Source organism: Colius striatus, chromosome 3 (genome assembly GCF_028858725.1).
Source record: "Colius striatus isolate bColStr4 chromosome 3, bColStr4.1.hap1, whole genome shotgun sequence".
NCBI classification, from domain to species: domain Eukaryota; kingdom Metazoa; phylum Chordata; class Aves; order Coliiformes; family Coliidae; genus Colius; species Colius striatus.
In genome coordinates this window covers 9,277,213-9,299,353 of record NC_084761.1, presented here as the reverse complement: position 1 = coordinate 9,299,353, position 22,141 = coordinate 9,277,213, and the positions used below count along the sequence as shown (strand labels likewise).

The following is a 22,141-nucleotide window of genomic DNA, read 5'->3' as shown; positions in this document are numbered from 1 at the left end:
CCGGCGCTCCGCGAGGGCCGTGCCGTGCCGAAGGCGGCTTTCCAGCCCTGGCTTTCCCCGCGGGGCCGGGAGGGGTTTCCAGCCCTGGCTTTCCGCGCCGGGCCCTCTGGAGGTCAGTGTTCGCCCGCCGCAGCGGACCTGTTGCAGCCCCGCGGAGGCTCCGCGGGCAGGGCCGGGCGGGAGAAGCGGCCGCCCGCTCGGAGCGCGAACGCCGCACGCGTTCTACCGACGCGCTCGGGCGCGGGGGGGGGGGTCTCCCCGCCCCGAGGGTGCCTGCGCGGCCGCGGAGCCGCCCCCCGCCCGGCCCGGCCCGGGGCGGTGCCGCACCGCGGGGCGTACTGCGGCGGCGGGCGCGGGAGGAGCCGCGCGGCGGGAGGCGGCGGCAGGCGCCGTGCGCGCCCGCGGAAGATGGCCTATATCCAGGTGGGTGCGGAGCGGTGCGGGATCCGCGCCCGGGGAGGGAAACCCCCTGCGCGGGGTGCGGGACGGGTGCCGGTGCTGCGACGTGCTCCCCTCCCATCTCCGTGCTCCTTGCCCGGTGCGGGCGCGCAACTTCGGGTTAACTTCTAGGGAGGAGTTCCCGGCGGCGGCGGCAGCCCCCGGCGAGGGGCGCAGGCGGGGATGGGGCAGGAGCGGGGCTCGCAGCCCGCTGTTCGCGAGGTGCGGGGGCAGGAGCAGGTCGCCGCAGGGGGTGGCGAGCAGCCCCCAGCCCTCTCCCTTTGCTGCGGGGAGAGTGGGGTGACCTCGGGTGCGCGCGAGCCTGACCGGTGCCCGGACAAGGACTCCTCGGAGGGAGGAGGATGCTGAACCCCGCGGGCAGACTGAGACGTGCCGGGCACTTAGGCGGCTCCTCCAGCCTGGGCACAGCTCGGCGAGGCGGGGGGCACAGGCGCCCGGGGCTGCGGCGAGCCCCAGCGTTGGGCCTGATGGATGCGGCTCCCTCCCAGCCGTGTGAGGCTGAATTAAATTGTGGGGCGATTTAAACCGTGAGCGATTTTCCCCTCCGGCCCTGCGGTCCCCGGCTGCCTGTTTTCCATCTGTACCTCCGAAGGCTGCCGCCCAGTTCTCAGATAGACACGAGCGGAGCATTTACGAGGGTCCGGGCGCAGGGGCGTTGATGAAAACACCCGCCACCAACACCCCCCACGACCCTCCCCGTTCCGCGGGGTCGCGTCCACCTCCCGCCGCCCCGCCGCGCCCCCACGGCCCCCTCCCACGCGGGGCAGAGCCGCGGCGGGTGGAAGCGGGGAGCGCGGGGGGCTGGCGCCGGCCGCGGGTGGCTGCGCGCCCCCCGGGGCCCATCGGCGGCCGGGGCGGGCTCTCCGGCAGCGCAGCCGTCGGAGCCCCCGTGTGCGAGGCGGTGTTAGCCGGGTGGGGACGAGGGCAGCGGGGACACCCCGTTAAATGTGGTGTTAATGCGGTGGGGTGGTGGTGGGGCACCCGCAGGTGTGTGGCTGAGGGGACCGTGGTGTCTGCTGTGGTGGGGTGTCTGAGCCTTCCCTGGGGCAGGGGCTCAGCACAGGCTGTCACCAGTGGGTACCCAACCTGCTGCAGCAGCCCTGGGGACACTACCGTGGCAGGTTGTGAAAGCTGGTGTGTTGCTCTAGTTGTGATCAGTGACTGTGCAGACTCAGAGCAGGTGACCCCCCCCGCCATGGGCCGAGGCAGAGTGGGGGGACTGGGCCCTTGTAGCAAGGTGGGAAATGGATGTTCTGCCTCGCACCCAGCTCTGGATGAGGGGATGCACCTGAGGCAGCCACAGTTGGCCCTTGATGAAGGTTCACTCAGGGCTGGAGGCTCCCAGTTGGGTTGTATGCTTGGATGTGGCAGGGCATGATGGTGCCTTCCTGACCCCTAGGGCTGAGCCCTTCCTCAGGAGGTGCTGAGCACATCACAGCAGCTTTGCTCCCAGTGCCTGCTAGCTGGTGCATTCTTCCCCAAACCTCTGCCCTTCCCCAGCCCAGTGGGTGATGCTGAGCAGGAGGGTTGTTTGACACAAACCTGCCGTGTGTCCCTGCGGGCCGTTTGGAAATGCCACTTCCTCTGCACGGCACGTGCTGCGGCGTTCGATCGTGTGGCACGGGTCCAGCTGCTTCATTTCACAGCCATTTAAATATTCTCATGGCAGCTCTGCTAAACCACTGTAGCTTTGGCTGCCGTGCTTTGGCTGCCACTTTGCATTAATAAGGAACGATAAAGCCCTTTAAACCATTTAGAATTTTCTTAAACAATTGGTCGATGGGTATCTTGTAATCACTGTCTTGTCACATTGCACTGCAGCGTTTCCAGCCTTTTAATTTGTTCTTCTAACAAGTGGCTGCCTTTTTGCCAAGCACTAGGTTCCAAGAAGTTTAAAAGGGAGGCTTGAGCCAAAACAAGGTCCATGGGAGAGTTCTTGGAACTAAAGGCAACTTCCCCATCCCAGCTTCTTTATAAAAGGCTGCTCTTCTCCCCTTAGGAAACAATTTCTACATGTGGAAGAACAGAATGATTTTTTTGGTGGGGTGTTTTTTTTTTGGTTTTGGGGTTTTGTGTTGTTTTGGATCTTTGTTTTTGTTTTTAGGGATTCCCCCTACAGAAAGGCAACCAAGACAATTAGGAAATGTAGACATTATCAAGGGAAAGTGATGGGAAAGACATTTCAGCAGGCATCTGAAATGCTACTGACTCTCCAGTTGTAAATGGAGTGGGTCAAGTATAACATTCCAAGGGTGGCTTTGTGAATAAAACACTGGTTTGTGATGATATCTTTCTTTGCTGTAGATTTTCTCCATGACTTGGAAGGGCCTGCAGTGCATAGTTTTGAACTGGAGTGCACAACTCGGGTCTTAAGCACTTCACTTCTATTTTTTTGCGTTCTTCAAGTCCCATCTGAGGGTGAGACTGAAGATGCCTGGCTACTTCAAGTGATGTGAACATGATGGAGAGTATTCTGAGCCTGTGTCCTTTCCTAGAAATGTTGCTTTTAATGAGTTGGCATTGAAACTGCATTTATATGGACTGAATCTGGAGGAAAGCATTTTTTTCCCCATTGTGGCATTTAACTGGACAATTTGGATATGGTTTGCTGTCAGCAGCAAGTAGTTGCTGCAATTAGAGTCAGGTTACTCAAGACAAGAAAATAAGTGGTTGCATGTGATGCTCCATTAGCAAGGGGCTTTTTGTGCTCCAGGATGGGTTTGGGAATTCAGCTCCTGGGGAAGGAGGAGCAGAGGAGGCTTGGTGGAGAAGGACTGGAAACAGGAGAAGCTGATGCCTAGTGAGGAGACCTTTCCTTCTTCCAGTGTCTACAAGGTGCTGTCTTGCCAGAAACTCAAGCTCATCCCAGGCTAGGGCATGTCATGGCAGAAAATTTAAAGTTATTTGAGCATTGCTAACCTGTTTTTGTCTTTTTCATTTTGTTCCCCTTTGCTTCATCTTGGATGTCTAAAAGGACAGTTGGAACCAATAAATGAGGTGAGTTAATCTGATGATTCACTCTCCGCTCTGTCTCCTCACTCCGTCCTGAGGGGATTGTCTCGTATTTTCTGACTCTTTACTGATGTCCTAGATATAAGTAATGCACTGCATTTTGGGCTGGTAATTTTTGGTTTTTCAGTGTTCAGACTTTGTTTATAGAAAAGACTGTGTGTTTCACTGGAGCAAAAAGAATGTTCCTGTGAAGTCTTTTCTGCGGATCTGCTTTCCTCAGAGGAAACCTCTTTGTGTGGTGTGACAGTGCCCTTCTAGCTGCACACTCGAAGATGCTGTAAATGTCTGAAGTATTTTTGGGGGGGGTACCTTCAGAGAAAGCCTCACATGCTTTATTTCTTCAGCTTCTTGGGAGCATTTCAAGGTCACATACAATTGTAAAGCCATTTTCCCCAGGATGTGCATGTGCTGTGCTCTTGCAGCTGCATATCTCTCCCCATGACTATGGAGTGATGCCCTTTATTTGCAGTGCCCTTGTGCTGCTTAATGAGCCTTCTTATGAGCCACAGAAGTTGGAGTTGGCGTGGGTGGGAAATGGGCTGAGGTTTGGCTTTCTGCTCCTCTTGAAGCAAGCAGAGCTTTGAAGTGGAGGGAAGGCTGTAGGGATGGCACGGAAAGGGGGCAGCAGCCAGCTGCCCCTCCGATGGGGTGCTCACACCCCATGGTTGTAGCAGCAGAGGAGCACTGTTATAGCTGATGCTGCTAGTGCCACCGTGGAAACCTAGGAAATGAAATGCTGCTCTTGGTCAGGTAACTTCCTTTAAAAAAAATCATTGAAGATTCTTCATTAAATTAATCATCACAGCAGGTTGGAGGCATGTGGATGGTGTGCTTTTGCTAATCCATTTCGGTGACAGGTTTGTTGGGCTGTAATGCTGTATGTGTGTAGATCATCCAAATAGCCCATACTGATACATCTACAGGGACCAAACGTGTTCATGATACTGGGTTAATTAAATAGACCCTTGCTGGATTAATTCAGAGCTTTCACTTACCTTTTGTTTTTAATGCCTTCTGTTATGCGTTTGCTGATCTGTTACTTTGTTGATGTGCGTGAAAGAAGATGCATGTTTCCACTTCAGTGTATTGTAAATCACCCTCTTGCCAACCTACAAAATAATACATTGCTACTAGAGGGAAAGTACCTGTGGTGAATGCTTATTGTCCTGTCTTGGTATGGCATCAGTGAAGTTGGGCTGGTAACTGCGTAGCACTTGTCTGTTGATATAGATGGAATAAATATAGCTCTTAATGTTCTGTTGCAGAAACACAAACATAAATACAGCTGAATGTTGTTCCTCAATAGCTATTGATGGGTTGTAATCTTGTACTTTGGTTTCCAATGGCTTCAGGGTCTGCTCGCTAGAATCTCGGATCTCTTGCTGTGCCGGTGGACTTGTAGAAATTGTTGTCAGAAGTGTTTCGACTGTAGCTGTTGTCAAACAAATGAAGATGAAGTTGAAATCCTGGGACCTTTTCCTGCTCAAACTCCAGCCTGGCTGTAAGTTTAGATGTATTGTTTCCTAGCTTTAACTGAGGAGTAGGGCTGCTCAGCTGTGATGAGGGCATTGACACAGAATGGCAATAGACATTCAGAGGATGCCACGTAGAAAGGCAAAACCTCCTGCTGAGGGTGGGAACGTAACTCACTCAATGGCAAGATGAAAAAGGGAAGCACTGCTAGCTCAGGTAGTAAGGTTAGTCTTTGTAAAACACTTTTCTGATGGGTAAAAGCTTTTAAGCAAGCATAGCAAACTGATAACTGGTTTGGCTGTGCACCCTTTTCTAAAGACACTTTTTATCTTTGGTCCTATTTCCTCTTCAAATGGACCAGCCCTTGGAGCACTTCAACTTAGCTGAAATGCTGATGAGGTGGTTTTGAAGTCCTTTCTTACTGTAGCGTGAAGGTGCTTACCAAGTAGGCAGATGAAAGGCGTACCTCGGACGTGCTCTACAGGGGAAGCTAATTTAAGGTTTCATTTAGCAAGACTTGATCTCCTGCTTCATCTTGGTACTTGTTGAAATTTCCTCTTGAATCATTAAAGAACAACAGTAGCACCGAATTTTATCTGGGGCTTTGATTAGTGTATTTGCAAATCTACTGCAAAGCAAGTCAGTAAAGTCTTCCATGTTTTGCTGCCTCTTGTCTGGGAGTCTGCAGCATGGAGGAGGCACTGGTGAAACCAAGAAGGGAGCAGAGGTCTCTTATCTTTTAGTGGCTGCTCTTTAGGCTGGACTGTCTTCTGTGAGAGCAGATTGTTTGATGAACACAGCTCCTCTGTGGCACAGGAGATGCCTATTTAGTGCATCATATGATGCTCAGAAATGGGTACCCAGACACTGAGACACTCAGTTTATCTACTTCTGTGAGTACCTGCTGTTGCTTTGTGTCAGGTCTGGAAGGTCCATGTCTCGGTGCTACATGAGATTGATGATCTCACGTTTAAATCACAGACTTGTCTATATACTCTTCTGAGTCCAGGTAGAACAAGATGGTAATTGATACTGGAGCATTACAAATGGAGATGTTCAATGTGGGTTAGAGTGTTTTTTAAGTGTGATGCAGCATATTTAGAAGTCTAATATATGCCCAGAAATGGACTCACCCACAATTAATGGGAATGTAAACAAAATCAATGCTAAATAGGAAAGCATTGTGCACAGGAGAACACGGTGATGAGGCTGCAGTATTGGACATAGAAAGATTGCTGCAGGAGCAATTACAGGCTTGGAAAAAAAGTCACTAGGCTTGTTGTGAGAGGATGCTTCAGAGTTTCTCTGATTTGCTGAGGAGCAGAAGGGACATCAAGTGCTTTTGGGTGTGAAGGATGATTGTCCCATGGTGTCATTTTTGGCTGCTGGATCCTTCTGTCTGGCTAAAGGAACACTGTAAGCATTGAAGCTATGTTCTTTTGATCTCAAAACTTGGATGTATGGTGACTTTGCAGATGAGATGGACTTTGCCACAGGCAGAGAACATGGAGACCTTTGGACTCATAAATGGCTCTCTCCAGCTTGTATTGTTTTCCCCCAGTCCTGCTCCATCTGAAAGCCTGTGCAGTTAACTTACTGGAATAGTCATATGCAGAAGACAACTGCTCTGAAAAAAACAAAAGAGGCCAGTTCTTAACCGTGTTGTGCTTTATGCTGCACCTGCTCATATCAGCAGCCCTGAGTAGGGTCCCTGGGACCCTACCTGAGATCCAGTATCCATCTTTCCCTCCTGCTCGGGTGATTTGGTGCAGTTGTCTCCCTGCTCTGTTCTAGTGCTAAGAAAAGAGAGTGGCAGCAGGAATGAAAGAGGAGGACACATGAGAGAAGTAACTTTGCTTTGCAAGGAGGCATGGATGCTGCCGTGCTTTGGGGTCACTGAAGTCACAGTCTCGTCTGGCACGGTTGCAAATCCTGTGATCTCTAAGGATGCCTGTTAACAGATGTTGATGTGGAAGCTGGAGATCAGGGCTACCTGGCTTGAAAAGGCTGTTGGCTCCTCTTCTTGAGCTGGGATGGAACCAGGGTGGTGTCAGGGAATACAGTGAAGCTTTAAGGTTCCACTGTGGCTTTGTTGGAAAATGGTGAGGGAACCCAGAAATGAATCAAGTGAGGAGAGCAAGGACAGCAGAGTTGATACGGCGAGGAGAAGGAGCTGAAGGGATGCAACTGAGAGGAGAGGGGGGGAAAATGGGTCAGTGGAGGAACAAGAGTCCAGAAGATGAAGAGGAAAGGAGGGTAAAAGACTGGAGACAGAAAAGGTGTATTTTGTTTGGTAATCAATAGCAGCACCACGGTTTTTGTGTGTGTAAGGTGGAAGTGATCCCATGCAGCCTCTGCTGGCTCAGAATTCAGAAGCCAAGGAAGATTTCTATTTTCACTGTGTTGATCTGTTAGCCTTAAGTCTCTGGATGCATTTTTGGAGGTGGGAAACAATGTCTGGAGTTAGATCTGTGAGCAGAGTCTCAGAATAAGGTGTTTAATGGGTATATTTTTAAGTGCTCAGAGATCTGTATATGCCAATTGATCTCTCATCCTTTTCATTTATATTTTTGAAAAGAGAGCTTTTGGATTCATTGGAAATGAATCTCTCTTCCCTACAATGGAAGATAGATTTGACACCATCATATTCTGCATTTAGATGCATGCATCGAATTTGGGAACAAATCAATTTATTGTATTCCTTGCTAACAGACTGAACATGTTTTACAAATAAATCTAGGTTTTCAGCTGAGATCTTTCCATCTTGCCATTCCTTCCTTGGAGGGCTTCAAGACCTACCTGGACATGATACTGTGTGACCTGATCTAGGTGAACCTGCTTCTGCAGGGGGATTGGACTAGGTGGTCTCTTAGTGTCCCTTCCAACCCCTACCATTCTATGATTGTTCATAGGCCTAGGACAGTGCTGTAATGCAGAATGCAATTTGCTCCTTCTTCACCTCCCCAGTTAGTCCCCAGGGGAAAGCTGCTTTTATGGTCTTCATCAGCCTACTAGTGAACATTTGAGCACTTGTGCTTAGTAATGCACCCTTTATTTTTGCCTGTAGGTTTTCCCTTTGGCAACCATGAGACACCTCATTGTCCTGGAAATTCAGGGTGGGATGTTCAAGCTGCAGGTTTAAGCCCTTCCTTTTGGGAGCCTGTTGATTTTTCTCACTTTCTGGATTTTTTTTATAGTGGCAATTTAGGAAAAAGAAATGTCTTCATGAAGTGAGTCTGAACTGTGTTGGCCTGAATGTGTGATAGCTTCTTCCTGAGCAGCACCTGCATCCTGGTCTTTGCAGAAATGGGCTGGGAACGAGGGTGTATGCTGGGACTGCCCGCTATGGAGTGTTCTATACAAACCCTAAACATAAATGGTGCACTCTGTGAGACTCAACTGAGATCAGGATGCGACTCCTCTTCCCAAAGGTTGGGATGAAACACAAACAGCTGCTTTAACCGGAGCCAAAGTTTATTTGAGGAAAAAATATTGTGGCTCAGCAGCAATTTCCTTACTAAAGGTCATGTGTATGTTATTAGCTCGCTATTACGTTTACCCATTGTAGAACATCCTTAATGCCTGTCTTCCTGATTCCCTTTTCACCCGGCCTTCTCCTCTCTGATTTTGCTTCTCAAACACAAGTGTATCCAAATGCTACCTGTGATGGTAGAGACATGCATTTAGGCATGAAAAAGCTGTTTGTGTTCCAAGTACTGATTATATGTCAAGCTCTGCATGATTTGGACTACCTTTAATGGGCTGCAGAGTTGTGCAAATAGTGTGCTCCCCTTTAGGCAAAGGGGTTGATTTTGATTATTAGCAGCTTTTTGTTTCTTTAAGGTGAGTTGTGTGACTCTGGTCTGGTGACATTTGTGTGGGTCCCACGGTGAGCTTTCTAGCTTGGATTAGAATTCCCAGTTGAAATCTATTTTATATTTGGGGATCCTTTTCTGTGAGCTTACTGCTTTTTGCAGAGTATGCTTATACTCTTTTCCAGTCATTGGCTACTAATGCAAATGATTCAACATACTTGGTTTATACCCAGCCAAGCCATCCATGTAGAAAGGGTGAATCAGAAGCAAAACTCACATAGTATTCACCTTTACTTTGCTCATTTTGCTTTCCTTGTGATGTGCTGCTATTATTTGGAGTACTGTGCCTCATAGATTAACCAAAAGACTTATTTTGTGTGATGCACTGCGTGTCATGTACCACTGTGTGTGATTTCACTTCCATTGGTAGATGCTCCCCTGTGAACATACAGTTGGAGACTTTATCTCTGTAGTGGTTCCTGTCTGCTCCTGCACATCTCTCAGTCAGGGGTGGGAGGTCCTTAACTGCTTTTGTGAGCCACTTCAGCTGTTGCACATTGAGGATTTTAACCAGAATGTTGTTTCATGTGAAATAAATACATACATGTTCATAGTTTCATATATAAATATATAAAAAGCAAACTGAAATGGGAATGACACGTGGACTTCTTTATGATGCCAGTCTTCTGTTGAGTCTTCTCAAAGATGCTACAACTCTCATCAAAGCTTGCTTTAGTGTTCAGATCCTGACAACTTCCCTGCTCCCACTAAGACTCCTGGGCAGTAAAATTACTGTCTGGTGAGAATCACCTGTCGTTTACAGAAGTGGATAAAATGCAGCCAGTTGTTTTAAAAGGCATGCCCATAAATAACTCTTAATCAGTTGTATTTGTAAGGTTTGAGTTTTGAAACCTTAGTGGCATACTAGTGGCAAAGCAGTGTTTTACTGAGAGAGCTGTGTGGTAGGTTTCAGATGTCTGAGTGTGGTGATCTCCCATGCTGGTTCATTCCTAGTGAAGTCTGTGCTTCCAAAGTGTAGCTGTGAATTTACAGGAATAAACTACTGTTTGGGGTTTTCTGGCTTGTGGGGTTTTGCTTTTCTTTCTTTTCTTTTTTTCTTAAGGACAAATACAGTACTTCTGATGAAGTTCTGAGTCACACCTGCCCGAGTGGCCTGCGTTGTAATCTAATACTGGTATAACTCTTTGAAAGATGAGCAGAGATGTAAAGATTCTGTTTTTCATATAGGTCTGAAGTCAGGTGCTCAGCCTTTTGCTTCCCAGATAAATTAGGAGATAACCCAGAGCATCCAGGGCTGTGCACCCAAGATTAGACCGAGGCTAATACCCAGGTTTTTATTCTGTATTTGCTCCTTTTACTGAGTTGAATCACCCAAAGGTCTCTCGTTATAACAGGATAAGCAGCCAAAATGAGGACAAAGATGGAGACTCTGATAATACAATCAGTGAGCTGCCTCCCACTCTTCAGGATGTTTCCCCTGACAGAAGGCGGTCGTCTTCAGATGCATCACGGTCCACTTACAGCCTCACGAGGCGGATTTCAAGTAAGGTCATCCTTCCCACATTAATGTAATTCTTGTGGGGAAGAAAAATCAAACTGTAGTGCTCGCTCTTTCATCTTTTAGACAGGGAATCAAGTCAAGTTGAAGGTGCATTGATTAAAACTCATCTTGGTTGGCAGGAACTGGCTGGAGGGGGCCAGCCTTGGTTTTCTGTCTGAAGCACGATACCTCCAAGTAAATATGAATGGGAAGTAGGGAAGAAAATGTAGCTGAGCTTGCACTTCAGTGTAGCTATGGGTGCTATTAACTGTTGGCTGTGTGATGGTGAAAAGTCCTGCTTTGCTGGGCATTGCACAGACATAGAATAGCTGTACTCAAAAGAAGCACAAGCTGACATGTGCCTGTAATGGCTTCAGTTGATTTGCTGCTGATTGTATTTGTTTGCTTCTCTCGTTTAGGTTTAGAGTCGAGGAGGCCGAGTTCTCCGTTGATTGACATTAAGCCAATCGAGTTTGGGATAATAGGAGCTAAGAAGGAAATAGTTCAGCCAACTATCCTGCGAAAAACCTATACCCCAGATGACTATTTTAGGAAATTTGAACCCAGACTGTACTCTCTTGACTCGAATAGCGATGACATGGACTCCTTGACGGATGAGGAGATCTTATCCAAGTATCAGCTGGGCATGCTGCACTTCAGCACGCAGTACGATCTGCTGCATAACTACCTAATAGTGCGAGTCATCGAGGCTAAAGATCTGCCTCCTCCCATTTCTTACGACGGCTCGAGGCAAGACATGGCTCACTCCAACCCCTACGTGAAGATCTGCCTCCTTCCCGATCAGAAGAACTCCAAGCAGACCGGAGTGAAGCGCAAAACGCAGAGCCCGGTGTTTGAAGAGAGGTACACATTTGAAATCCCCTTTTTAGAAGCCCAGAGGAGAACTCTGCTTTTAACTGTAGTGGATTTTGACAAATTCTCACGCCACTGTGTCATTGGCAAAGTGTCAATGCCCTTGGGTGACGTGGACCTTGTGAAAGGTGGACACTGGTGGAAAGCCCTTGTGCCTAGTTCTCAGGTAACGGAATTTATCAGATTATTGCCACAATTGTTCTTGCTGTGGGGTGTCTTTTGTGCAGTTCTTTTGCTTGTTGGCAAGTAATGCTGTTTCTAATTAGTCATTGTCTTCTTGTTAATACGGCATCTGCTGGGTTGGTATATTGTGGGGCTATGACTGGTCTTACAACTAATATCGTGAGGTAGAGGAGCTGTCATTCAAAGAAGGTGGCATGACAAAAGATGCCGTGTCAGCTTTCAGCTTTAATGAGAAAGTCTGCTTTGGAAGTCTGCAGCTTTTGGAAGGTCTTTCTTGTCACTGCTGTGAGCTGCACCCATGCCCAGACACTGCAGTGACACTGTCCTGTCTGGGTCACTCCCATGGTGCTTAACATGACTGTGCTTTGGGGACAAGAGGAGAACCTCAGGTGCAAGTTCAGTAATGATTTGATTCAATAAAGTGTATAGAAGACAAAATGTCTGCAGACTGGTGGCATAATGCATGAGGAAAAAGGATTGCAAGGTAGTGGTAGATTTATTTCCATCATGTCCCTGAAGGAAATAGACTTGCCATAGATTTTGTCTGATGTAAGTGCAACCTGCAAGTTTGAGCATGTGTTTTGGACCATAGGATGGGAAGAGAAGATGCAGAAGGTCTGTGTGCTCCCACATCTGTTCTCAGGAAAGGGTCCTGGTCAGTGGTCCCCCCTTGCCAGCCAGGAAAGGAGCTGTTCAATGGGAAGATCTGATCCTTGCAACCAGGAGCAGTGCTTAGCTACCACATTTGCTGCTAGCAGTATCACTCACCTAGCCAGGGGCACAGGACTCTGCAAAAAGCAGGAGCAGTATCTCAAATGCTTGTGCTAAGGACAGGAATACTGCTCCAGGCTGATATAACAGGGTTGCCTCTCCCACTTCCTTGCCTGTTCTGGGATTGCAATTTCCAACTTTTAGAGCCTTTGCTGAATCAAAACCCTGTGTGAACTTGCATGGTTCACATGTTCTTTGATTTTTATCTGTTCACAAAAGGGTGGTATAGCCAGAGGTATTAGACAGGATGAACAGTAAATCACTGACCTCACTGCTGATTTACCGTGTGGGTCCAGGAGTCTGGTTTGGAGTGGAAACTTGTGATCATATAGTTGTGGAAATAAAGTCCACTAAGCAGTGTTTGTGTGTGAAGCTATCCAAGTCTGTGGCTCTGCTTTGGCCCCCCTGTGTGTGAGAGAGCACTTTTACCTCTTGCTCGGGCTTCCTGCAGTGAGTAAGGGGAAAGAAGATCAAGATTGGTAACTGCAAGAGAGCTGGCTAGATTTGCTGTAGTAGAAGCAGGAGTATTAAAAGCTTAGCCTGATCAATGCTTGGGCAAAAAGGGAGCTTCTGAAAGGAGTCAAGACGATGGGGTGCCTGAGTGTGTCTTTAGGTAGGACATGTCTTCATGTCAGCGGGATCTATGTTGCTCGCTGAAATGGCAGTGGGGGAGTGAGGAGACAGCTGTGTTAGGAAGCAGTTCATAAGGAAAATGATCTAGGACAGGTATTCCTTTTCCCTAAATGTTTATTTTAAAATGCCCACAAGAACGTTTCTCTTTTTTGGCACTGTCATTCATGGTGGGCTCTGCATATCTGAGGAGAGTTCTCCTCTTTGCATTCCATTTTCCACTGTGATTCACACCGTGCAGCCTTGCTCTCCCCACCCCTCTGTTTTTACATGATAAATACTTCCCTGTATTATGCATCTCTTTATTAATAACAGGGATTCATTCCACAGTTAATCGTTGATTAGACAAGATCATCTCTGCCTTTGTGTGCCAAGCTCAGAGCCAGCCCTCCCTCTCTCTCCAAAGTTTCATTGAAAGCTGTTGCTGTTTTCAGCAGTGCTGTCTGCTTCACCAGATTCAAGATAAATTATTTATGCAAAAATTGGCATTTCTGGTGTTTATAAAAGGAAGGAGAAAAAGAGAAAACTCCATTTGCATGGGCAGGCCTAACCTTACAAGACTTTTGTGTTTATCTTCTTGCTATCTTGTGGGAAAACTTAATTTAAGCAAAAAGTCCTTTTGCATCCTGATTAGCAAAGTGCCTCAGTTTGATCTTTTCATACTTCCTTGTTCTTTTTATCTTAACTGGCACACTGCAACTGCAAAGAGAACAGTACTTGTGCTAGGATATCCAGGGAGGGTGTTTGGTATCCCCTTCCCCTGTTTTGTTTTCCTGATGATTTTCTTTGAAGTTCATTGAATAAGGTATATTTTATCTTAGTGGTGATTGCAGTTAAATTGGTGGATCAAAGAGTTGAAATAAATCCTACAAGAAGTAAAACAATAAAGCTTATTACTCAGAAAAACTGCATTTTAATGTCTTTCAGTAACAGTGGTGCCTGTGCTAGAGATTTGTGAGGGTTTTTTGATTTCTAGTTGTAAGAGTCTGCCCGTGGAATGATAGATTTCACGTGTTGACTTCTTATGCTTCTCACTCTTTTGCTTCATGAGTTGAGGGACAGCCAGCCTTCAGTTTCTTGTTGGATTCAACCTGAGTCTGCTGAAGTGCACTTTGTCTGTGAGATCGTGATAGATGGGGCAAAAAAAAAATCATCTCCACGCAGTAGCATTTTATTTTGCAGAAGGTGTCCTCGGGTTCTGGAGAGCAATGCAAAGATGTTGCAGTGCGGTGCTGATGGTTAGTCAGTGAAGGTTTGCCAGGCTGGGTTGGTTGCCCTGGGGCTGTGACATGGAGCAGCAGCTGCCAGCAGCAGTCCCCCAGCGACACAGATAGGATGGAGAAAATGCTGAAGCAGGTGCTTGGAAAACCAGTGACAGGAGGAGAGAAAAATAGACAGTCATAATTGTGAGATGTAAAGATGAAAGGCACAAAATATGTGATTTATACTTTTTTTTTGTTGTTTTCCCCTGGCATTTATAGACAGAAACATGATGAGCTGGAGAGATGGAGGAAAGTGAATCCAGATGGCAGGAGCTTTGGAGAAGGTTTTCTCTTCCTACCGGTGGGAGGGGGATGGAGCAAGGTTGGTGGAAAAGCAGAGAGGGTAGCCTGAATGGTGTTGCTGAAGCTGGCCATCTGTTTTCCACTTGCTGTATCCATGTGAAAGCTATTGCTGTAGAGTGTGCTGAGAAATCAGGTGCTGAGTCTATGTCCCACTGTCATACTGAGCCCCATCAAGCCCAGAGCTGGGACATTGCCTTAGTACAGGACTGTGCCAGCACAAGTTAGCCCTACTGAAAGAGCAGGGGATGCCAGCAGTCTTTTGGTGTGTGTAGTGTCGGCAGGGTTGGGCGGGTTTCTCCCAGACCTGAGCATGCTCCAGCTTCTGCAGCCAAGAACTTCATGATGCCACTGTGAGCTGAACCAGGATAAGCTCTTAAGGCCTGTGGATGGGTCATGCAGCTTCCTGAGTTGGGGAAGCCCATCATCACTAATAGCAGCGTAACTTCATTGCTGTCTCATAGAGTTGTTTGTTAACTAAGAGCCTGAGAACTTACCCAGGGTGTAACGAGGTGGGCTGTGCTCATTATGTCAGGAATAGGTTGTCAGAGAACCTGATATGAGTCAGTAGCATGCTGTCCTTTCAACCCTGAGGAGTCAGTGCAGGAAACCACTTGATCCTAAGCTTCAGGTAAAAGACTCCACCTGTACATAAGTGCTTCTTTAATTTGGATCACGCACTGAGAGCTTATGGGGATTGAGGCCAAAGCAGAGGCACAGGAAAGCTGCTGTCCAGTGTCTCCTCAGAGCCAGCAACTGAGCAGAAGGAGTTATTCCTTGTAGAAAATGTCAGAGCAGGTATTGCCAAATTCTTTATCTTTGGTAGTTCTGGGAGGCTTTTTCTTGGAGGGTAATTAATGTGTTTCTAAAGCTCAGGAGCTGCACATGGAGTAGCTCTTGAGCCCAGTCCCCATAGGAACACTCCACGTTCCTTAAATATCCCCTTAAACGTGTGTGGCTTTGCTTAATTACCATGAATGAAGTTGGCAGGCATTGCTGTAGCTGGGCTCACATTCACCGTTGAGATTAGTTCTGAAGCACATGCTCAGGACCCCAAGTTTTATTGACATATGATTCATTTCTCTTTTGGCAGATTTGAGTGGGCAGGAATAAATGTTTTAGACTAGCAGTAATGAGAGCTTGGAGATCATTCTGCAAAAGAAAAAACACATTGCCTGGTTGTGGTGGGAAAATAGCATAAAAATTCCTTCTCCCCTCGAATATGTTTTCATAGTGGAGAGATACATGTTGGACTTACTACTTAAACTATGTACTATAAGTGCACTAGAACGAGCTGTCAGCTTTTTATGTTCAAACTAGAATGTGTGCTCCACAAATGGACTTTGCTGTGGCAGCTCTCTGCAGATTTTGATTCCAATCTCAGGGGTAAGCCTACAAGTGCTGTTGCTCTTACCATGTCTCGGTTGGGAAGGGAAAGGGAGAAAAGAGTTTGAAATTCAGGTAGTGACTCATTTTGGAGCGTTCCTCTTGGGTGCTATGTTAAATTCTGCTATGCCACTGGGTGGTTATGGTGTGTGGCTTGGAGGCCTCCAGCTGTGCCTGTACCAGGTGTGTTCCTGGCACCCTTGTTCATCGGCTTATCCATTGCAGCCCTCAGAAAGAGTTGTCCTTGAGGAGGCTGGATGGTGCCTTGTTTTTGGTAGCACAGCGTATTATTGAGAATAACACCAGCACCCATCTCCTGTACAGACATACAGCACTGGATAGGCAGAGACTTGGTTCAGAGAGCTGGTCAATCTTACTCAACATAGGCCAGTCTTATTCAACATCTTTGTCAACAACCTGGATGAAGGGATGGTGTGTAAAGAAAACTGGGAGGACTGGCTGATTCACCAGAGGCTGTGCTGCCATTCAGCTGGATCTCAACCAGCTTGAGTTGGGCAGAGAGGAGCCTTGTGAGGTTCGACAAGGACAAGTGCAGAGTCCTGCACCTGGGAAGGAACAACCCCCTGCACCAGTACAGACTGGGGATTGACCTGCTGGAGAGCAGCTCTGCAGAGAGAGACCTGGGAGTCCTGGCTGGTAATAAACTAACCATGAGCCAGCAACGTGCCCTTGTGGCCAAGAAGGCCAATGGCATCCTGGGATGCACCAAGAAGAGTGTGGCCAGCAGGTCAAGGGAGGTGCTGCTCCTCCTCTACTCTGCCTTGGTAAGGCCACATCCAGAATCCTGCGTCCAGTTCTGGGCTCCTCAGCTCAAGAGTGGCAGGGAATTTCTAGAGAGAGTCCAGTGCAGGGCCACCAAGATGATCAGGGGAATGGAGCAACTCTCTTTTGAGGAAAGGCTGTTTATCCTGGAGAAGACTGAGGGGGGAACGTCATCAACACTTATCAATATCTGAAGGGCAGGTACTGAGAGGATGGGACGAGTGACAGGACAAGGGGAAACAGGAACAGGCTGGAACACAGGGAGTTCCCCCTGAACATGAGCAGAAACTTCTTTGCTGTTGAGGTGAGGGAGCCCTGGCACAGGCTGCCCAGGGAGGATGTGGAGTCTCCTTCTCTGGAGGGACACGTTCCTGTGTGACCTGATGGAGGTGAACCTGCTTTAGCAGGGAGCTGGACTGGATGATCTCTAGAGGTCCCTTCCAACCCCTACCTTCTGTGATTCTGTGACAATTGTGTCACTTGGCCTAGGACTGTGTTAGCATGGAATAGAGGTCCATGTTCACAACAGTCCTGCAAATTAAACATGAAGGTGAATGTTGTCAGGGATTTTCCCTTTTCTTCCTTTTAGATTTTTCTTTTCAGCTGTGGCAGACCTTAGCAACTGCTGAGTTAAGGGAATGATGCAGAGTCGCTTTTGATGAATGTGAATTGGTTAGGTGGGGCTGTGCTTGCTTACGAGCAGGCTGTTAAAATCAGCCTGGCAGTTTACCTGTGTCTGGTAGGAGAGATGCCCTGGGCAAAGCTGAGCTGGAGGTGGAATGCCCCAGTCCTACAGGTCACTGGAGTTGAGGGAGCTCTGATGGGATGCTGTGAGGGGCACTTGTCCATCATGGTGACATTTTTGGCTCTTAATCTGTAGTTTGTTGTCATATTTTGGCTTATGAAGTTCTGCCATCTTTCTTTCACTCTGTATCTATTTTTTCCCCAGATCCATTTCAGTAGATTTCCCCCTCCCTTTCCTTTTCCAGTCTTTAAAGCTCCATCACTGAGAAATTTTTCTTCTTGATCATTTTCTCTTCTTTATCCTTATCTCTCTCTTCTGCTTCCAGCTGTCATCTTGGCCACCTCATCCCTTCTCCCGAGTGCTGTTTCCTTGCCCTTTTTGCAGAGGACTGGGATGCTGTGGTGTGTATTTTGCCCAGAGGAGGAGTTGATGGGGGTTGTGGATGGGACCTGTCTGTAAGAAATCTTCTTCCCAAAGGTCTTTGCACAGGAGAGGCTTTCTCATGGCTGTCCAAACTGATGGGAAACCTGTTAGACTTGAGAAGGGATTTTATGACTCTACTCAGCATCTGTTACATAGGTAACACTTGTCTTATCCAGTGGTAAGTATGTATTTTTCCTTAATAGCTCAGCCTTCCTGAGCTGTGTGTGGCAGGATGCTGTAAAAAGCCTGTTAGAGCAAACCACCAGTTTTCTAATGTGCCTGGAGGTATCATCACAGATAACCTTGAGGAGGAAAATCAATCTGAAACTTCATTAGGAGCGTTGCATAGATGTCTGTGCTGATGTAATGTGCTCTGGTTCCCGTCGGGAGCCAGGGAGGGTTTCAGCTGCAGGATTTTGCTGGTGGTGTAGCAGCACACAGCAAACAGTCTGGGGGGGGGTGCTGTGAGGAAAGAATTGCCCTGATCTAAACAAGCTGTGCAAATGGTATTCATTAAAAACTCCTCTTCCCTTGAGGTACCATCATTGTGTTTCAGAAATGACAGAAAAGAAAAACAAAAACAACAAACCCAAGTTGCTTATTTGTGTCTGGTTCAACCCAAACTGTGACTGCAGAAGGTTCTGGATCACAGGCGAGCCCAAGGCTGCAAATCCAAATGACTGGCTGTGTAATACAGCTATGGAGAGGAACAGTCAGGGGTGAAATGTTAATCAGAGATTCAGGAGAGTCTTGGACATCCCAGACTTGGTATCACTCCTGCACCTCATCAAACAGGAAATTGCTTTTCCAGGGTCATCTGGGATCTCAGCACAAATCAGCATAATAATGGCAACTAAAATGATGCCTTTGCATGGCCGTGCCTGAGGAGCACCTCTGCACACTGTGTTCTGGGAACACAATATACACGGTGCAAGCAACAGTGGTTTAGTTTCCTGATGAAAGACCTAGGAAGAGTAAAATTCAGGCACTTCCTTTCCCTGCAGAGAACGAGGTGCCAATGACACCTCTCATGCATAAATCTGCAGCTCAGCTCAGCCCCTACCCAAGGCTGAGGTTTGGACAGGCTCCTGTGTGTGACCAAACCAAAGCTGTGCTTCTCTGCCTGCAGTCCCCCAGCAACATGGGTCTTGATGCTGTTGCTGATAATGATGCCTGTAAATGATGTGATGGGTATGGAGCTCTGGTTATGGCAACACAAAGGGTGTCCAAGTTGCAGGTGTACTCAGGGAGTCTGTGGGCTGGAGAAGCAACCCTGGACAGCTGCTATGGCCCCATGAGCACCCAAGACTTCTGTGGCCACTCAGCCCTCCCTGAGCTGAGTCTTCTGCTTGAAATAATGGAGAGTCCTGTTTCTCCATCTTACAGTGGGCTCCCCAGTTATCTCTGTTTTGCTTGCTGAGACAGGGAGTCTGTTAAGCTGCAGCTCTGTCTACATCCTCATCTTCATCTCTGACACAAACTGTGTCACTAGAGTGTCTTCTTAGCAAAACTGTCACATCAGCAAAGGTACTCCATGACATGAACTTGTTGGGGAAGGCACTGGGAGCTAACATCTGTGGAGGTATGCCTTGTTCCTTGGGCTTCTTGGAGCAATCTGCTCATTCCTTGCCTGTTTGTTACAGATGAGAGGTGACCAAAGAAGAGGAGGAAGCCAGCGAGAGTGGTGCAGCATGATGTGGTTGAGGCAGTGCTGGCCTGACATACGGGGGAGGAATGGTTGATGTCCCCTCAGGCACTGTGGCAGGATTTTAAGCACATTTCCTAGATCCTTGTGGCTGAGCTAGACATAAAGCATTTATAAGATCAGAGGCAGTTCACTGCTGGAGTTAAGTGCCTTGAAAAGGCTGAGTCACTTTTAGAGGGAGGTGAGCTATCTGGGGAGCTGGGTTTCCTCCTGCAAACACCTTTTGTTGTGGCTGCAGGCACTGCTGGTGCTCTGCCTGTAATGGGGCTGCTGCTTTCTTGCTGGCTTTGAGCATGCCCTATCACAGCATGGCCTCTCTGGGTTGGTTTGCATCATCCTTAACAGAAACCTGGATACCCTTGAAGAAACATTAAGGGGCAGAAAGTGATATTGAGATTTGGGAGATTAGGCCTGATCTGAGATGTGGTAATCTGTCTTCTGGCTTCATTAGGCTTGATCTGAAATCTGGTAATCTGTCTTCTGACTTCAGTGTATCACACTTACACAGTATATTATCTTATATCTCACCTTACACGAATTTAAGCCCAGACACTCAAAAAGATTTTTCTAGAGGAGCCAGTATCCCTGTTAGCTTAGATTCTATGGAAAATCAGGAATGTAGCTTTAGCTTTACCCATTGAAGGCTCGTCAGGGTCTGCAGGGGTGAAGGGACACGGTGGAAGGAAGGGTTCATGTGAGGGTAGAGATCTGGTTCTTCTGCCTGTGCCTCAGTGGCTGTTGCATACCCAGTCTGACAACTGTGCAATGTGGGGCAACTTTTTAAAATGGAGCATAAATATAGATGTGTTTGAAGTGTGGAGATCTACCTTCCCTTGCTCAACTTCACCACTTCTCCCTGGTCCAGGAAAGCCCCTTAGTTCCTACAGGTCTTGGATAAAGTCAGTGGATGAATCCAAAAGTACTTATCCCAAATCTTCATGTGGATTTCCAGCACTCCAAGCTTCAGGTGACTTGGAAGGTCCTACATCCCTGCTCACTGCCAGCCTGCCTCCTGGCTGTGCCAGAAGTTTAGTACTTTCAGCTGGAGCTGTTTGTCTCTTCCCAGCAGGAAATAATAACACAAATTAATTTCCTAATTTGTATTGTCCAAATGTACCTGAATTTCTAGGAATTAAAGCCTGATGCAGCAGTCAATGCAAATGGAAGTAATTCTGGATGTGTTAAAAAGGTTAATATACTACAAGAGAGGAACTGGCTTGAGGGGTGCCTCAGGTGGGTGTGTTGGGGGTGGCATTCTGAGTGCTGTGATGCTTTGTTGCTGTCCTGGTAATGGATTTAGAGTCACTGACTTTTCTTGATTAACATGTCTTCAGGCTGTTCCAACCCCAAGAGGGGTGGTTTTGGGGAAACCATAGTTTAAATTCAGTAGATGATGTTTAAATCTCCTTGCATGTGAGAGTCAGGGATCCTTATGTTGTGCCCCCATTGGTGTATGTAGCTGTAGCTTGACCTTGCAAAAGTTGTGTTGTGTGCAGATTGGGTCAAGTTTGTGTTGGGGAATGGCTTTCTGATGGAAAGAACTTGAATTACCATATGTGGAAAACTGTGATATGGAAGTTGGCAAAGATTGGCAGAAGAGGGATACCTTCTCAATGGAGCAAAATTACTGTAGCAACAGAAGAAAATGCACATGGTGAATATGTTTGTGCTGTGTAGCTATATACTGTCACGTAACATCACCCAAGAGGTGCTGTGACAAAAGGAGTTTGAGGTAAGAAGTCACATGCTTTCCCTTGCAGGGAAAGGGGTTGTGTGGAAGGTCAGGCAGAAGATGGACCAGCTTGGTATGGATGCAGCCAGGCTGGCTCTGGACCTGGCTCCTGGGGCAGCTGAGTATGTGAAGAGAGCACATGAGTTTGCCTTGGGATCTATGATGTGTAGATCCATGCTTTTCACCCTGGAGATAAGTCAGGATGCTGCTGTACTGGCAGCCTTCACCCTGCTCCCTGCATGGTGCTTCCCTCCTCTTTCACTCATTAAATATGTGGGGTTAAAGGCAGAGGAATTGCTTTGCCAGCTCCTGCAACGCAGGGATGTTTGATGTGAAATCAGGTGGCCTGCTGCCATATTTTGGAAAGCCAAAACCAAAAAGAGATATTGAGTTAAATTGAATTGTATTGTAGCATCAGAGGTGCAGGAGTTCCTGAGCCTGCCACCTGCTCCTGCATGCCATGCACGTCCCTCTGGTTTTGCTGGGAGTAGTCAGTAGGAACAACAGAGACAAAGTGCCTCAGGGAAAACTTTTAATACCATTACTTAACGTCAGTTTTGGTGCTTGGCTCATTAGATGAGAAGCTGAGTGGCCTGTGGTTTGCAGGAGCCCTTCTGTGCTGCTGGCCAGCCAGGCAAGAGACGCCATGCTGCTCCTGGCAGAGGGACAGGGCTTTTCTCTGAGTGCCTCCTCGGGTTCAGTCCAAGCCCTCTGGTTCTTCTGCACCCGGTGGAAATTGTGCTTTTCCATTTGCAGCTGAAGAGCACTAAAGTGGTTGAGTTTCCCAGCAGCCCCAGCCTCAGTTTCCCCAGAGCCACTGATAGCTTTGCCGGGGATGGATCCTCCATGTATTGGACTGTTTGTTAATGAACCTGGTTCTTTGGGTCAGTTGAGGCTGTGACTGTGTCTCAGAGCTTTTTTCTTCATTGTTTACCCGGTCCTTTAGTCTCCACTTTCTGTAATCTAATATTTGGGGCATCAGTACAGATATTTAAGCCTTTTGTTATGATTGCAATATTACTGCAGCT

The 22,141-nt window shown here is 47.6% G+C and overlaps 1 protein-coding gene across 3 annotated transcripts in view; it reads left to right on the top strand.

The window, feature by feature from the left end:
- Positions 1-343: 343 nt before the first annotated feature.
- SYT17 (synaptotagmin 17) overlaps positions 344-22,141 on the top strand; it is a 39,803-nt gene continuing 18,005 nt past the window's right edge. For all 3 annotated transcript variants that reach the window (XR_009818463.1, XM_061993116.1, XM_061993118.1), the window contains exons 1-5: positions 344-423; positions 3,439-3,456; positions 4,824-4,972; positions 10,175-10,323; positions 10,740-11,359. Coding sequence is in view for 2 of the 3 variants with exons in the window: in XM_061993116.1 (XP_061849100.1) it covers positions 409-423; positions 3,439-3,456; positions 4,824-4,972; positions 10,175-10,323; positions 10,740-11,359 (951 nt within the window). In the remaining variant the exon portion in view is untranslated. The remainder of the gene's footprint in view (positions 424-3,438; positions 3,457-4,823; positions 4,973-10,174; positions 10,324-10,739; positions 11,360-22,141) is intronic.